At 40.8% G+C, this 18,858-nt stretch overlaps 1 protein-coding gene across 4 annotated transcripts in view; it reads left to right on the forward strand.

Moving 5' to 3' along the window:
- Klf7 (KLF transcription factor 7) overlaps positions 1-18,575 on the forward strand; it is an 85,821-nt gene extending 67,246 nt beyond the window's left edge. For all 4 annotated transcript variants that reach the window (XM_071618862.1, XM_027941770.2, XM_071618863.1 and 1 more), the window contains 2 exons: positions 11,176-11,299; positions 17,663-18,575. In XM_071618862.1, coding sequence (XP_071474963.1) covers positions 11,176-11,299; positions 17,663-17,714 — 176 coding nt within the window. In that variant the 3' untranslated portion in view covers positions 17,715-18,575. The remainder of the gene's footprint in view (positions 1-11,175; positions 11,300-17,662) is intronic.
- The last annotated feature ends 283 nt before the right edge of the window (positions 18,576-18,858 follow it).

Here is an 18,858-nt window from a genome sequence, read left to right on the forward strand (position 1 = left end):
TTTAAAATACTCTTGGTCCATTTATTTTCATATATATCATGTAAGTAGGAGAAAGTTAACTTTCTAATAGTAAGGATTTTATTATTTAATTTTAGCAAAAAGGAAAATATTTAGCATATTCAGGACAATAAACTAGACACCATCAACTAAGGTGCCAATTGGTGACCCCAAGGGTCACTGATATGGTGAATCTTGTTTTTGTCTTCCCCTCCCACACCTGTACTGGCCCTCCATATCTCCATTTTCCATGATTCTCAGGCACCTGATCATCTCACAGTATCCTTAGCTCCCCCAAAGACCTCTGCAGGAAGCCTACTCTCCCTCAAAGCTATGTATGCTGCCGCTATTCTTTTTCTTACTACTCTCCTCCAATGCAAAACTAATGAATGCCTTGCTCTGTTTATTTGGAGTTGAGTATGTGAGTTGCCAACCTCTGGAATTGATTGGATTTTAGGGGAAGGTTCCTATTCTAAGCTGATTTAATTCTAAAGGTTGTCTACTTTAGGGGTATCCTCACTTTTAGTTGGCTCAGTGATGCCCTTCATATTAACCATGTGGTTTGGAGCTAAAGTAAATTTTTTTCCTCTTCGTTCTTGAAAAATTTTTTTTAATGAGGCTCAGGAGACTAAGACAGGAGGATCATAGTTCAAAGCCAGCCTCAGCAAAAGTGAGGTGCTAAGCAACTCAATGAGACCCTGTCTCTAAATAAAATACAAAATAGGGCTGGGGATGTGGCTCAGTGGTCAAGTACCCCTGAGTTCAATCTCCAGTATCCCCTTCCCCCCAAAAAATTAAAAAGTGATTAAAAAACTAACAGTTTAGTTATTATTATAGTAAAAGTCGGCTCTGCATGTCTTCTTTGCATTGTGACTATCTTTACATTGGAAAGTAAAAACTAAAGATTGACCAAAGGTGAGTTTAAAAAGATGAATGGATAAAGAAATTGTGGTATATATACACAATGGAATAAATAAGCCATAAAGAAGAATGACCTTATGACATTTGCTAGTAAATGGATGGATCTGGGGACTGTCATGCTAAGTGAAATAAGCCAATCCCCCCCAAAAAAGTCGAATGTTTTCTTTTATATGCGAAAGTTAACCAAGAATGGGAGGAAAAGACATTCAGTGGATTAAACAAAGAGAAATGAAGGGAAGGCAGGAAGGATGGGAATAGGAAAGACAGTAGAATGAATCTGGCACAACTTTCCTGTGTTCATATATGAATATACCACAGTGAATCCCACCATTGTGTACATCTACAAGGCTGAGATCCCAATTAGAACAATATATATTCCATGCTTGTAGAAATATATCAAAATAGATTCTACGGTCATGTATAACTAAAAAGAACAAATAAAAAATCATAGTTTTTTAAACAATTAAATTCCTACCTAAATATATTGAATTGAATTATAGGGACTTGGCTTGCAGAATAATACCTTTAGTACTCAATGGAAGAAACATCTTATCAATTAGTCTCAATAAAATTCACACAATGAAGTTGTCATTTTTTGAAAAAAAAAAAAGTGGCTGTTTTAGTAACCTTTTTCTTCTAATTTAACATATAACTAGCTTTTAACTTTATTGTAACTGATAGTCACCGAAGTGTATTTAAATTTCCAAGACACATTAAACTTTCTTTGGATTGATCACTAAAATAGCTAATAGAAATAATTTTTAAAATTAAATTTGAGCACTAGGAATAAAAAACAAAAAATATAAAAAATATTTTTAAAATTTGGTGCAAAAATCAAAATGTAGCTTTTCCAAATGTTCATACTTACCTATTTCAAAACTTAAGAACATATAGCTTCAGGTATGAGTGTGTTGAAGTCTAAATTCTTAAGTGAGTCCACAGTCTTTGGGGAATAATAGCAATATCTATCTTAGGAGTTGTGGGGTTTTGTTTTGTTTTGGGGGAATGTAGTGTTAATTGGCTATACTGGGCTGAGCCCACTGGAAAATATTAGAATGCTGCATACATTTTTAATTAAAACAAAAAGAACTTGACTCTGAAAATTCTGAGTTTTTAAGGCTTAAGGGAAATGGCACAATATCTAAAAACACATATTGGAATGGCCATCCAATGTAAAAGCTTCCTCCAGCATTTCTAACAGATTCACCAGAATTGTAACACTGTCTCCCAACAAACATTTTGATAAAGTTAATAATTGTTAAAAATGGAGCATGGCCCCAGAGGGTTTGTTTGATCCTGTGTTTTCCCTTGACCAGTGATACCTTATGCAGAATGGGCCTGTGAAGTGACTCTGTGCATTGCCTGACTCCAGCTGAAGTCTCATGGAGAAACCCCTGTTCCCTTGCCTTGCCCAAGGGACTCTGTTCCCACTACCCTCTCTAGTCTTTTCCATGCCTATAAATTCCTTTTGATGTCACCACCATCATAGTGACACCTTTCATTCACTTGGGGCTATGTAATCTCCCAGCCACTGTCACATAGTAGGCTCCATTGACTCTTCATAACTGCAAGGGAAGCAGGACATTTAAAAAAAAATTCCTTCCCCACACAATTCAGAACCATAAGTCCCAAAGAAGTTAACTGACTCTACAAGGCCACATTGTTATTATGTGGCAAAGCCAGAACTAGAATAATTGATGTTTTGATGAGTTGTCCATTTTTCCCCCTACTATAGCAGTGGTTCTTGAAGTGTGGTCTCCAGACCAGCATCGTCTAGGAATTTGCTAGAAATGCAGATTCTTGTGCCCTCCCCTAGTGAATCAGACCTACTGAATCAGACACTCTCCAGGGTGAGGTCCTGTTTTTTGTTTCTTTTTTTTTTTTTTTATAAATCCTTCAGGGGATTCTAATGCAAGCTGGGTATAAGAATCACTTCACCAGAGGGCTACTGGTGAGAGGGCTATAGGGGATACAAACTATTTAAAGGTAAAATTACTTTGGGTTTCTTATGGCATTGTTTATGGGTAATATATAAATAAGAGTGTTATCTAAGCATCTACTATGTGTGAAGTTCATGCTATGCTCCGTGGATAAAGGAGAGAATAAGTTAAGTGTCACTCCTGCTCTCATGAAATCTATACTCTGTCCAGGGAGAGACCCAAGCACACATGAAGTTTGGGGTGAGATGTGAAGACCAGAGAGGCTTCTTTGAACCCCTTGGTTTAATGACCATTCCCTAAATGCTCCAAGTTCTGCTCCCAGGACCTTTGTACTATTTTCTTTTTTACCAAGTTCTTTAATCCTCTGCATTTAATCACTACTTTCTCCTTTGCATCTTGACTTTGATAAGCATCACTTCCTCAGGTGCCTGAACCCATACACAGGGATTGTAGAAAAGGATTCAGAGAGAAGGTCTGAGATGGGAACCAGGAATCTGCATTTTTAGCAGTGGTCTGAAGTGACCCTGGTGCAACTGAACAAGGAGGAGAGCCCTAGACACAGGGAAGGGCTGTGGTTGCATTTGGTGAGATTGCCAGGAGCTCTAGACAGTAAGGTTGACAGTGATGAGAATGAAAAGAAAGTGGTGGAGATGAGAAATTCCACAAAGGTGGAGTAGCAGGGCTCCCTTGCTCAGTCTTTCCTCCTCTGTCTTCTCAGAGCTAGGAAGTACCCCAGGGTTTTGAGCATGGGAGAGTGTGTCTGTCGTGGGTAAGAATGTGGTCATGGGAACTCTGGCAGGTAGACCATGGGTGGGCACAGGCCAAAGTACAGAAAGGATGAGCCATGGAGCTTAAGTTGATGCTGGGTGTCTGTAGAGAAAATATCTTTTCAACTCGTGCTGTTCAAAATAGAGATATATTCAGGCCACATACAGAATGTAAAGTTTCCTAGTAACTTCATTTTTAAAACAAGTAAAAAGAAACAGGTAAAACGAAAACTAATAATATATTTTGCCTAAATGACTATATGAAAAATATGATCATTTCAACATGAAGTAAATATGAAAAATTATTAATGAGTTATATTTTACTTTTAACAGCCTATCTCAATCCATAGGCTAGTTTTTCAGTGGTGAAAGTTAAATGTAATCCTGAGCACAGCATTTTTCATAGAGTATCAATTTTTTAACTTTTGATTTAAAATTAAATTTAAAGTTCACTTCTTTAGTTACCTTAGCAATAAGTCAACTGCTTATAGTCACATGTGGCTGTATCTACTGTACTGGACAGCACAGCTTTAGGATTATGTCACAATCCTCTTTCACCTCTCTCCATATTCTGCAGGGGTTGTACCTCATTGAGAATGTGGTTTAATTTTGGACTGCAGAATTTGAACAGCCATTTTAAGGTGGTGATCTAGTCTATGAAGAGGTAACTTAGGCCAGTCACTGTTTTAGAGTTGTTTCAAGAATTTTTAAAAAATAGGGTAAATATTTGCCTTATAAAGTGACTGATGTTTTGTGTAAATGCAGTAGCTCAGGTCCTAACACCTAGATGGCCTTTGGGTGAACAAGTGACAGATGAATGAAAAAGCAAAATGGAGCATAAATTAATAGAGTACACATTTTATTTTATATAATATCTAATATAAATGATGCTGAAAGACTGGAAACTAAAGCCTTTGTCTTGTCTCCCATCAATCAGCAAAGTGAAAAATCTTGGGGGAAAAAAAAAAGAAAATAATTAAGATTCTGGTGGAATTGAAGGGAAACTCAGGCAATTTTCCAAAGCAGAGTCAGTCAATAACTTGGTATTTTTTAGTTGTAGCACCTACACTCTGAGCAGGCATGGCCAAGCTATGGAGTGATGTTTACCTGTTACTATGTTTCCAATGTTAAGAAAGCTTAGTGACATTTTCTCTCTACAATGGCTTTTTTCCCAGGTGGCTTAAATTCTCTAGTGCTGCTGAAAGTGTTGCAGAAGTAACTGAAGGGTCTTCACTGATTTCCTCTGGATGCACTGGTGGCCAAATAAACCCATTACAATATATTCTTCCTCCTTTCCAGTTTGCTTTTCTATTTCTTTTTTTAAAAATTGCTTTTATTTTTAAAATACATGACAGGAGAATGCATCTGCTTTTCCATTTCTTGATCTGAGAAATTTCCAAGTCCTTAATCCAAATCCTGAAGAAACTAGAACCATTGACATACCCAGATGTCTAGTAATCACATTTAAAATAATAACAATAAGAGATAAAATTAGTTTTTACCGAACTTTGAGCATATCAAAGTCCTAGTGTTTTTAGGAGTTGGATTAGGAACTTAAAATTTTGCAGATTAGAAAATGGACGAAGAAACTTTGTATTAGCCATGTTTACTTCCAGGGAACTATTAAACCTTGAGTGCAAGATTCTGCCACGTGTTCCTATTTCACGCTACAATCTATATCTTTAAAGGCCCATTTCTAGCCCAGTACAGTTGACATATCATTTATGCTCTCTCAGATACAGCTTCAGAGAGAAAAATTTTACAAACGACTTTCATAAAATGACGCACTTTGCCTCCCAGAGGGCACCTTGCTCAGGAGGCTGAGATCCTAGTGTGAGATGGAGGTTAGAGGTAGGTTTTCAGGATCCTTCTGTTTTAGGCTCTGAGAGCTAGGGATGAAGTGGAAATGATTTCTGTTGGGGGAGGGATACTTCATTTATTGTAGAGGACCACATTTTAATCCCCATCAAAGAGGGATGTCAGGCTTAAATAACCAAGCCCACATTTCTGCTCTTAAGCCCGTTCCCCACATTGACAGCAACTGTCTGTCCTGCCCCTCTGTGCATGCTCAGGTCTTTGTTAACAAATCAGAATGCTTTTTAAATTTATTCAGCATATTCAGCAGGGTTGAGCAGGCCATATTCTGGTGCTGTGGATATCACAGTGAGCAAAATGGACACCTACATGATGGCCTAGTGGGGAAGCTAGCAATAACACATAAATAATATGCAGCTTAATTTCAGAATGATTAACTGGATAAAGTGACTCCATCCACTTTTTTATGGAGGAGAGTAAGGATAGGTCTCTCTCAGGAGAAGACATTTAGGCAGACACCTGGATCAAGAATGAAATGAGGGAGTGTTCCAGGCAGAGGGAGTAGCAGGTGCCAAGGCCCTGAGGTACAAACCTGTAAAGTACGGTAGCAGTGGGACTCTGGAAAGGAGAGCGTACTGGAAGGGATCAGAAGGGTAGCCAGGAGCAGGATCATACAGATATCATCCTGTGGGGCCTTATAGGCTTTTGACTTTTATTCTGAGAGGGACAGGGAGCTACAGGAAGCATTTACACTTTTATTTCATCTTAACCTTTTTTGAGTTGTGAGTGTTCTTCACAGTCTGGTGAAGCCTTCTGGTACCTTTTGCACGATAATGTTTTTGAATGCATAAAATAAAATCCAGGGAATGTCAAAGAAATCAATTATATGGATATATAATATATTAAAGTCCCTGAAAGGGACACACATGCTATGATTTACATTTTCATAGGATTATTTGACTGCTGTGGGGAGAATAGACTGTGGGAGCGCAGAGACTGGTCAGATGGGGCCAGCAGCAAAGCCCCATCCATTTATCCCACAGGGCACTGGCCTCAGAAGCAGGTTGTGCAACACAATCTTACTGAGTGCAAAAGGAAAAATATATAACTTCTATTTATGTTTAGTTTATGATCTTTTTGAGTGCAAGAAGAAAAATATATAACTTCTATTTTAATTTGCCCTCATTCTTTTTAATTGCTCCATTGAATGTACATTTTATAATATTCTAATATACTGGAGCATTAGCACATTTATATAATTCATGAATAAATCTACATACATTGGAGGTGCATGCTCAGAAAATATTTATGAAAGTGTTGTCTGATCAATCAAATCGGATGATCACGATTTAGGGCGAATGACCCTGTCAGAAACTCAAAAAATGCCACCGTGCTTTAGACCACACTCCATTTCAGATCCATTTTGTGGGAGAGTGTGAATTCTTGCTATGATTCAACCTCGCTAAATGTCAGTCATGTTTCTCAAGCACCCTTTGCCTCTCCTCAAGAGCCCTCATCTGGCTGTAAATCCATTTACACCTGATTAGACCTACTGTCACTTCTGAGGTGGCACGTCCTCCCCTAACTCCCCAAGGGAAACAAGTTTCCCAAGGTGATTGCCAGGCAGGAAAAGGGGTTCTCAATATCCTCCCTAAAATGCAGGAGGTTCTGGAGAGAGTGTCCACCTCTAGCATGGTGAACTGGGCAGAATACCATGCCACTCATCCACCATCTTGGTGAAGGGCTCACCTTCATTCAATTAATGCATCACAGCTTGGGGACTGGACTCCTACTGTTTTAAGTCTCTCTTCTCTGCCTGCCTCACATAGACCACTCTGGAATGCTTGTGTTCATTCTTGAGGTGCAGCAGGCTGAATGTGTGTCATTACAAAAGTTGGGCAGGGGTTGATAGTCTGTTTTATCCCCAGGAAGAGTACCTGGAGTGGAGAAGAAGAGAGAGGGAAGGAGAAGGTAGAGGGGGAAGGGCTGATTTTTCAGGAAAGCAGCTCTAGTTACAACTGACCTGCCACCCCACACTTCACTTTCTCTCTCTGTCTCATAAAGATAGGACACATTTCTTCTTTTCTTTATTAAATAAAGAAATTCCTTTTTTTTGTTTTGATACCAGGGATAGAACCCAAGGGTGCTTAACCACTGAGCCACATCCCCAGCCCTTTTTAAAACTCTATTTAGAGACAGGGTCTCACTAAATTGTTAGTGCCTTACTACATTGCTGAGGCTAACTTTGAACTCGTGATCCTCCTGCCTCAGCCTCCTAAGCCACTGGGATTACAGGCATGTGCCCCTGCACCTGCCAAGAAATTGTTTTATAAAGAAAGAAACCCAAGCCACATGCAGAACGAGCAGAAATCTTTAGGTGGGGTATTAAGTTGGCCACTAATGCTTTGCAGCTAGAGGTGGGTCTACCTCAGATCAAGCCACGGAGACATGCCATTTTGCCCATACTGAAAATACTATCAAGAAGAATTTCACCGATCTGCCTCACCAAGAGAAATTGGTTGATGGGACTGGGCACAGAACCTAAACCCACTACTCCTGTGCCCTAAATATGAAGTCATATTCCAATCCCATATTTTTTTTCTGTTCCTCTGATTTCTGAACTTTGTTTCAGGCACTACTCCTTCAGTTGTCCAGTTAGTTTTTGATTATTTTGACTTTTTTATTAGTGAGTATTTGCAGAAATGGCATCTTAAAGATAAACTGAATAGACACTGGAAGAGTAGCTTGATAGATCACTGTAGTATAACTTGACCAAATATCAGGGCACAAAGGGGCCTGTCCTCTGTATTATTCTGTGTAGCACCTGGCCACAAACAGAAAACAGTGTAACGTGATAAGATCGTGAGCCACGTCAGCTGTCTGCAGTTTCTCCCTCCGCGGTGGCCAAAGGGAAACAGCCACTGGAAGGACACTGACATAGCTCCTGGACAGGATAGTCGATGTGTGCTGGGAATTAACTAAGCATCTGCAACATTTTTCTGGGAAATGACGAAAACCTTGATGTTATTTATCAAAATAAAACAAAACAAGACTGGTTAAAAGAATTTGGCAAAAGGAAAAGCAAATAGTTTGAATTGAAAGAAATATTCAAAGACCTTCACTTCAATCTCCTTTAATTTCTCTGTCCTTCCTGTGCCCTTGAAAATGTGGTTTCCTGTGATGGATGGGTCAGTTCGATTGTGGGATTGATTTTGGGGACTGGATGTCTCTGCTTGTTGGTGTAGAGTTTCATGGGATTTCCCGGGAACCCTTGTTGCACTTGGGGGTATGTTTGGTTCCTGAGGTGCCAGGAAACCATAGTTTTATTTATATTTGAACATCTTTGAGAATGGACAGCATTTTGAATTTCTGAAGTCTTAGGTGTCTCGTTCTCATTATTATTTACCTATTTTTTTGTGCCAGATCCACTGAAAATAGGAGAACCTTGTGGGTGATCAGTGGCATTAAGTAAATGATGCCAACATGTCTGTCAGAGAGGGCACCGGGGTCCATTAATTCCCTTTCACTAACCCTCTTATTCAGCACCGACCTAAAGAACACTCAGTTTTTCAGATCCATTCTCCCTCCATGTACTAAGAAAATATTAAAAACTTTTAAAAAGGTCTCCCTGTTTTCCAATATTTAGGCTGCCCCAAGTGACTCCAGACTTGTCTGGAGCCATGAGCTCTTAAAGTTTTTATTGACAGCTAATTAGACCTTTCTCCCTAACAGCCCCTGCAAACATAGGGGGAGGAAAGGGAATTGAGATTAACTGAAGACCTGCTGGGTTCCAGGCTCAAGAGACATAATCTTGTGCATGACAACTTACTTAGACCTCATAATAAATACACGTTTATGAATAGACCTACCCCCATTTAGCAGATAAAGACACTAAGGTCTAGAGTCCATAAGAAATTGAGCAAGGTCCCAAGTATGCTGATGACAAAACTGATGTCACACCTCCAGTCATCTACCTTAACTTTAGCAGGTGCAATCTCTTGTACAATTTTGGCTGTAAGGAGCCAGAAGGTGACCTTTTAACACGGCTCTGTGATTCATTTTTTTCCCCCCCAGGTTTCCAAAAATGAATGGGTTTCCTCCTGGGCTTCCAACCCTCCTTCATGTCCTCCTGGTTCTCTTTAAAAGAAACGTCTGTGTGTCTCATTCCTCTTCTCTGTGGGTCTTACAGAGCAGTGGCTCACTAGGGCACCAATTTAATGAAATAAAAATTTCGAGCATGTTTGGTTTGATTCTAGGTGATACAAATAGGGACTGTGAATGCTTTGTAGTCAAGTTTAAAGGGAAGAGAAAGGTGGAAAGAAGAAAGTAGGTCAAGTATAGTAACTGGTAATATCTTCTTAAGGGCTGCAGAGTGAAGATTTAGCTATTAAAAAATGGAGAAATAATGTTCCATCCATCGTTTGGCACCTCTGTATCCTGAAATACCAAGTTATGCAGTGTGTAATGTACCAGTTATTTGAATCTCATATGTGCCAGCCACTGTTCTAATTAATATACAATGTGTATGCATATTGATTTATCCTTTCCAAACATTTTGAGGTACATACTTGTGTGTGAGGCACAGAAAGGTTTAAACTTGCCCAAGGTTAGACCGTTACCCAGGCTTACTCAACTTTGCCCAAGGTTAGACCCGTAGGGGCAGAAGAGCAAGCTGAACCTTGGAAAGGTAGCTTGGGAGACCTTAACCACTGTGCTTACTTGCCTTTGGGTGGCAGGGCCTCGGTTTCATGATTTCATGGGGGTTTTAAACGTTATTTTTCTTCTTAATTAGAACCAGTCCACGACACAATTGGAAGAGCAAATATTTGTCATGTTTGGTGACAGACACATGATGAGTTAAAAGGAATTTTTTTTTTTAAAGAAGGTCCCAGGCAAAGTTATGTCTTTCTCTTCATATTCCTTTATCTGTATTTCTCCTGTGAAAGGTCACTTGAGCACATGTACTCAAATTTCATGCTTCTAAGCAGCTACCCTGTGGCTGAAACCTTGCTCTACAAATTGACTTCTAAAATATTGTGTAATAATATGGATGCACTGGAGTCATTAAGTTATGGTTTCCTAACCAGAACTTTGGTGACAGTATTTTCCAAAAATTCCAGGACTCATCAAGTGATTTTTGTTTTGCTTTCAAATCATGCTCCTCCTTCCTGCCTGTCCCTTCTTCGCTCACACTTACTGGAAGGCACGAGGAGCTTAAATTTGCCATAAACCTGTCTTACTGGGCTGTTGGTCCTGTCAATCAGCTTACCTGGCTATGGTTTGTGGTAGAAGGGGAGAGGACGGAGGAGACTAAAAAATCCCAAAATGGTAAATTACCGTAGATTCTAGAGAAAAATAGAATCAGAAGCATTTGTGGTTCCGGTGAAAATAGCACATTTTCTTTCTGCTTGGACTGTGGGGGGTCAAAGTGTTCCGGGGAATAGAAAATAAATAAAAATTGATCCTTCACAAGTCAAAGGAAATGCTCTGACTCTGAGCACTGAAATGACAGCTTCAGATTTGAAGATCTTGTGAAACCATGTTTGAAGGTTTAAAAAAACAAAACAAAACAAAATGAAGAGACTTTAAAAAAAATGTGATGTGCCCTGTTAGGAAATCTAGCCTTTTGAGAATGATTTATACAGGCTTTTTCTAAGACTGACCATCAGGCAGCACACCCGGATCAGCTGTAGGAGGTTACGTCACTGACCCTGGTCTTTCCCTCTCTTCGGCAGGTGAGAAGCCTTACAAGTGCTCATGGGAAGGATGTGAGTGGCGTTTTGCACGGAGTGATGAGCTCACGAGGCACTACAGGAAACACACAGGTGCAAAGCCCTTTAAATGCAACCACTGCGACAGGTAAAGAGCCTTAGAAGCTGCTGGGCTAGGGAGGGATGAGAGGAGGATTGGGCGGGGAGGGGGAGCTTAAATTTGCCATAAACCTGTCTTACAAATGGGTAGATTTAGGAGTGCCTTTTACTTCTCCACCAAGAGGGTATGTCTGCTTGCGTGTCATCAAGAGGTGGTACGAATTCTTGGTTCAGTTAGGCAAGCATTTATTGAACACTAGCTGTGGGCCGGGAGCTGTGTTTGTCACTGGGTATCAACAAGACATTGTTCCCACCCTCAGGGAGATGATGTGACAAATAATTTTAGTATAATAGGAAAAGTAATAGGGTAGAGAATGGTCACCTGCAGCTGCTGCTTCTGATCTTTTTATTAACATCAATACCGTTTTCCCTCATCCTTCATAACATGAAAAAATAGCTTGTTTAGCAGAAGGGAGGTTAGTTTATAAGGTTTTTTTTTTTTCTTTTTCTCCTGAAGCATTATTGGAAATGAATTTACTGGAGAAAGCCTCCACTCTTTGGAGGCCTGGACCATTCCTTCCTCCCTTGGAGATAAGCATGAAGGTCCAAAAGATGGCAACCCTTTGAGAACTGCCCCCCGTAATTCAATTTCAGACCTTCAGCATTTGATAGTGGAAGAAGGATCACGTAGCAACAGATACTACCCAAGTAATAGTATCTGACAGCCCTGGCATTATCAACCAATAAACCCCAAAATGGAGACTCTGCAGGCCAAGGTGAAGGCAGGATTAGGTTTAGACATAATCAAATAATGGGCTTGCATCTGAGCGTGTTATCCTTCTAATCCTATTTCTGTGTTTAAAAGGAAGCTTAAGAAAATTAACCATTTTTTAATGCAATACTAAAGGTCTCAGTTATGATGAGAAAAATGCTTCTAATACGATAAAAGCCCCTGAAAGCCTCAGGGTTCCCCGGCTTGGGCAGCAGCTCTCAGGATGGCAGGAGGGGGTGGGCAGGATGTCAGCAGTGGCCTGGCTCTCCTTGGGAGGAAATGCGATCGTTTTTTGCATCCTGCCTCCCCCATCCCTGTGTCCTGCACCTCCCGTTGGCCAGGCCTTCCTCAGCAGTGTTTATTTGTTTGAAGAGCAGGACAGGGTTGTCCAAGTCTCTTAGTTGGCCAAGTTGTCTGGGTGCTTCTTTAAGGTACCTCGAAAAGAGCAATTGTATTTTTCCTCCTCCTTTTTTTTCACCCCCTTTTTCCTGAGAAGGCTATTTTCCTCTTATCTTAATTTTTTAAGAACTAAATAAGGATCCTGTGCCTCCTGGAGCTCAGAGATAGACTTCCACCCAGGGCAGCGATCTCCTCCCTCTCCCTTGGAATTCTGTTCTGCCTCCCAGAAACAGTTGTTGATTTCCATCCCACTCCCTAGAAGTCCTCCTGAGTGTCATGAATCAGCAGTTGTTCTTCTGCAGACTGTGTCCTAAGAAAGTGTCTCCTGTGTGGCATCCTTCATGTTCCAAGTGTCCCTGCTTCACTCCTATTTAGCCGTAGCTAATAAAGAAGCCTCACACCCACATTGTCTGTGCTCACAGTCTTTGAGGGAGGGCATTCTGTGACATCAGCCGGAATGAAGGTGGACTCTTTGTGAGTTGTCACAGTGTGTTGGCAGTAGGCACACCACAGGTCACCTACCTGTTTCTGAAGGGTGTTGAGGTTGTTCCTTGGGCATGATGGGTCACCATGATCCTTGGAACTAGACAGAGAGTTCTCAGGGGAAATTGACAGGGTTGCTATCCCTTCTCTTCAAATCAACTCACTATTGAGGGAATTTACAACTTCTGAGCAGTCAATGTTTTAGCCTTCCATCTGGCCATTTGTGTGATTTAGGTAGAAAAAGATTCCAAACATACTGGACATTTCAATGAAGGAGTTTTCAGTGATGGGCAATTTGGTTAGTCACTTGCTTTATTTTCTCCATCAAAATACACCATGGTTTCTGGAGCTAGAATTGTGCTGGACAGTTGGTACATGAATATACTAGAGTCCTGGGGCACAGGATAGTAGTGCATCTTCAACAGTGTTGGAAAGGAAGGGTTAGGTTCTCATCAGTTTCTCATGACAGGCAGCACCTTGCATTTCAATTGTAGCAGGTGTGCTAAGAATAGACAGGTCTGGGAGGTGGCTTGGGGAACTGGAATGGCCCCAAGTAGATGAAAGGAAGGCCCGGAGTCACCAAGGAGTTGGTATTCCTTAGGAGACTTTTACATTCAGAGACAGCATCTGCAGCCCTCCCCAGGACTGAAGATTGGTACCAGAGGATATGTGCATGTACTCCTTGCCCTTTAAAATTTGAGCAGACTACCCTATTTAGAAGCTAAACAGGGTTTGAGCTTTCTTTTTCTAGTACCAATCTCACTTATGCTTCTATTTTTGTCCAGAGAAGTTTAAAAAATACATGAGGCATTTTTATTTATTTAGCCAATATTTAAGATTGTTAAATTTCATATGGAAAAGTCTATATTTCTGAAATTGCTGAAAAAAAATAAGATCTGGACAGTGGGCTCACATTCCCACATGGCCCTCATTGGCTAGAACTGACTAGCCATCACTATCCATTTATGATGGCCACATGATGACATTTTTCCACTGTCCTCACCACCCCTTATTGCCTCCCCCACATGAAAGCAAAGCATTTATTTTCAAGTATTAGCCAACCTCCTCTGTTGTTCCTCTTACCAAAAGAGCAGTATTTCTTTGTATCCATGCTTAACCTGAAGTGGGAAGAGCCCAAGAGTGCTGTGGGTTTTCACATGTGGCTCACTACACTTATATGTCTTATCTACTTGACCCTTGAAGACACTGTTTTTTGTGACCTCTGACTTCAGGTTTCAGTTGGGGGAAAACCAGTAAGGTGACTGTGCCATTTCCTTACCATGAGACTGAACCACGAAGATCACACAGTGACCAGTTGCTAGAGGGATGAGTCATTTTGCAGCCCATAGAGCATGAGGCTGCTAATGGTGGTAAATAAGATTCTGTTTCCATTAGAGGAATATGCACAACACCATCCTACCACGTGAGCAGTTATATTCCAGGGGCACTGCTGTCAGGGTACTTCCTGAGCTCTTGGGCAGTGTGGAGGCGGCATTTTGCTCTTTATGTCAGTGCACTGATAGGTAGTAGGAAATGCCAGCCAGTATCTCAGCCCATTAGTCCCCTGGTAGATAGCTGTCAATACCCATGTGACCGTACTGTGCCGTTTTTATAAGCAAGAGAAGTGGTTGTGAGGTTTGACTAGTCCTCTGCAATGTACAGATTTCAGGCACTAAGAACCTTATTTAAGGTCATCTGGCTGCTGTATAGTTATAAATACCCTCTGGAAGTCTATTTCCCTTAAAATTATTTGATTCTGTGTTTCTAGGTAGTGAGTTTATCTATTAACTTTTAACTATTACTTTTTAACTTTTACTATTCCTATAAGGAATTCAGTAAGTATAAATTAATAAATAAAAATTAATCATGACTAAATATCTTGCTGATGTATTAAATTTAAAAAAAAAAAAAACTCTTAATGGTAAGGAACCTGGTCTAATTCTAAGCATCATGAATTTCCTAGTATTTGAACAAACACTGATGCTCATTTGATTCAGTTCCAGTTCATATCAAGTTAAAGATTTGGTTTGATTTTTTTTCTATTTCATTTTCCTGAAAAAGATGGAAGGATAAAGTCAGATGCTTGCACATATATCACTAGATACCCAGTAACTGGCAAAGGCAGACTAAAGGTGAACACATACATGACTGAGCAATGCTTTCAAATAAAGTTTTGTATCAAGAATGCTATTTTCCTGAAAGTTCCCAGGGCATAGAAAAGAAAACAAAGGGGTTTTGCCCACTGCCAGGACCTCTTCACTTCTCACCATCTCAAGTCCCTGTGCCCTCTTTTGGAAGGGCAACATTCCTGGTGCCTACTACGATACTGTCTCTCTCGGGTCTCAACTGCTCTGGCCGAACCACTTAACCTTTGGGTTACATTCTAACTGCCACTGTAACCAATCTCCACACATTTCATATCATGTTTATTTACTTTACAAATTGACTCCCTTACCATTCTGTGAGTTAGAAGTCCAACATGGGTCTCTCTGGGCTGAAATCCGGGCATTGGTAGGGCTACATTCTGGAACCTGTGCTTTTTCAGCTCCTGGAAACTCCTTTTCATTAGCTCATGACCCTATCTCCTGACACCAAAACTGCTCAATCCTTCTCATGCTGCCATCTTTTGAGCCTCTTCTTCAATCCCCTCTTCCATTTTTAAGAACCCTTCTGGCGACTTTGGCCCACCTAGGGAACCCAGGATTACCTCCCTACTTTAATGCCAGCTGATTAGTAAATTTATTTCATCTACAGCCTTAATTCTCTTTTGCCATGTCACTGCCCATAACCACAGGTGTGGGGCACTCACTATAGATGCTTGCGGACCACAAACTCCTTAAATGGATGGCTCAGCGATTGTTGTCTCAGCCTAAAAAAAGCAGATGTGGCTAAGAGTATGAATTCTGGAGCTGAGATTTCCAGGGTTCAAATCCTGACCTGGCCACTTTCTGATGAATATCTCATCTAGTACTTGAAATAAGAACGGCATTCTTTTTTTTTTTTTTTTAATAGGTTGTTGTCAGGATGTTAACTTAAAAAAGAAATACCTAAAAAGAGAAATTCCCAACTTGGTTTTTTTCCTTTAGGTTCTTGGGATAAAGAGAGGTAGGAGGTAGGGAAAGAAGGAGAAAAGAAAGTAGGAGAGCTGGAAAGAAAACAGGCAGTGGGCAGTACTGAGCTGTGCCCAGGACAGGACAGAGTTGTGCACCTTGGAAATTCAATCCCCAGCAGGTTTTTCCTGTGTACCAAAGATACTTATCACCATTTTATAGCATATCAGATCTCCTTCATTGCTATCTCTAAGGGATTATCCAAATAGCTTGCCCATACTCAGTCAGGGCCTGAAAGAGGTGGCTGCAATCAACATTGTTATTTTTCAGTACGTTATTGGTTTAAGTGATATTCTGCTGAAATTTTCCAATTCTTCTGTGTTTTTCATTGTACCTTTGTCCTGTTTTGCTTCATTTCCTTGGGGTTCTATCCTGCACGTGAACCTATTTAAGGAATGGACATAAACAGAGGGTGTGGAGAATGTTGGGGTCAGGGGACAGGGTGGATTTTTTGGTTTGTTTGTTTAAAGAATGAACAAACACAGGGAAATCCTGCTCTGAACAGGAAACCCTGCTAACCTGAGCAGGGCAGCTTGCTAACATCCTAACAAGAGATTTGGATGGTGGGAAGCCTGGGAATGTTCTCATAGGTAAAGAAGTAGCCAATTTCAAGAGGGAATTCAGAGGGAGTTCATACAACCAGAGTCAGGCATGATGATTCTCTTTCATGTTCACTTAACTGGGATTTCAGCGAAAACCTTAGATTACAGGCTGTTAGGATATGGAAATGCCCACGCTATTAGTTATAAGATAGAGAACTTGACTTGGACTGGTGTTAGCACACACTAGGGGTGTGCATTAGCTTAGATAACTAACAAGAACAGAATTAGATTTGTCTTTATGCTTGGCTGGACCCAGGTTCTCAAACATTGTCATGGGGCTCTTTCTTAATCCTCCTATCCCCCGGATTCCTTTTCTTTCCATTCACTTGCTTCTCAAGCAGGCTCTTTCCCACAATGGCAATATGAACACCAGCAGCTCTAGGCTTATATCTTAGCAACTTAGCAATCCCAGTGGAAAGAGAGCTTCTCTTTTCCAATAATTTCAGCAGCTGTCTCAGCTTCCTCTCATGGGGCCCCATGGGTCATGTGACTGTCACTTAGCAGATCACAATGGCCATATTTCAGCCTTAGAAGGAAGACAGCCCCATACCACCAAGGATACAGAAGGATGAAAATGTCAGAGTTTCACTCTTCAATGACACAGTCTAATTCTTCTTTACTGTATTTATAGTATTTGATCATGACACATGTTTTCAAAGTACATTCACATTTGCTTCTTATTTAATAATTATAATTATGATCATGATAGTTAATGTGCATTGAGATCTTAATAGGTGTCAGGTAATTGTCTAAGTACTCTGCATAGATCACTTTGTTTAATCCTCACAACCAGACTATAAGAATAGCGCTGGGGTTATCCCCAGTTGACAGTGGAAATTAAGGCATAGGGAGGTCTGTGAGCTCAGAGTCACACAGCTGTGGGAAGGGCTAGGATTTGAACTCAAGTCGCCTAAAACCTGAGTTGACCTTCCCACACTCACTTCATGTGTGCCATTTTTTTTTTTTTTTTGAGCGTAAGGGGTGATGAAGGTAGAATTCTTTCCGTGAACCTCTCTAATACCCTCATTGTTATCTATATGTTCTAGGTGTTTTTCCAGGTCTGACCATCTTGCCCTCCATATGAAGAGACATATCTAAAAATCCTAAAGGCCAGAGTTGCCATGGCGTCGGCCAATGTTGGAAGGAAATGCCGAGGCAGGGGGCTGGACTTCAGGCGGGGACCCACTGCCTCGCAGAAGAAAGTTCTCACTTGTAAACCTCTGTGTACACACACACACACACACCCTCTCACACACAGACCCACACACATCCACGCTGTCATGCACTCAACTATATTTAAAGTATATACGTCTATTCCTTATGCCTTGCCCTAGCCAGATGGTAGAAGGCGAAGACGGAGGAAACCAGGTGAACTCAGCAAGACAGACTGGCTGCTTACTTCAGCGCTATTGGAATTCTTCCCACTGTTGCCAATGGAAAGCAAAGCAAATGGATGTGACGTCTCTGCGGGTGGACGGCAGTACGAGGGGCTTATTTAACTCGCTTCTCAGTGCAACTTGATAGGAGAATACACCGGCTTAAAGTTGCAAATGTGTAGCACTAATGTTTCTTTTTAAATAGTTGGGGGAAAATGACCTAGAAAACCAAATTGCAGTTTGGTAGCCAAAATTAACTCTTGGTTTATTTGTCCTTTGTGTGTGAAAAGTCCTACTATTCCGTGCGTCAGACTTCCTCACAGAACTGTTGATGGGTTTTTTGGTTCTTCTTAGTACCATTGAGATCTTTCGAGTCGGTACCAACGGCCTTAGCGGCGGCAGACTCTGGAATAACACCTTACACCTTTCTGGCCTGCATTTCTCTAGACTTCACCCTCAAGGGAGGAGTTTTCTTTTCTTACTTTTTGACTCTTGCACACCATATGCACTAGGGATTCTGGAAACTTCTAGCATGACTGCAAAGTGGCCAAGAGAATAAAGTCCTTGATGATAAATCACAGTATATCCCTTGAGCCTCACCTTTTTGCCAGTGCTAGATTTTTTCTTTTTAATCTCTGTTTTTTGCTAACGAAACTTGAAAAGCTTATTTGGAAGCTTAAATGTTTTATCTTTTCTCCATGGACTAAGCCTCTCCAGGACTCCTCTCTCTTTCTCTCTCAGCACCTGGATGTCCAGCTCTCGAAGCAGCCAATCAGACGGGACATCACAGTTCCCTCATCCTCCTTGAGGCCCGATGACCTCAGCTCGTAGTGATCAACCACTGTGCTGTGTGTCATTGCTACCCT

Source organism: Marmota flaviventris, chromosome 11 (assembly GCF_047511675.1).
Source record: "Marmota flaviventris isolate mMarFla1 chromosome 11, mMarFla1.hap1, whole genome shotgun sequence".
Lineage (NCBI taxonomy): Eukaryota > Metazoa > Chordata > Mammalia > Rodentia > Sciuridae > Marmota > Marmota flaviventris.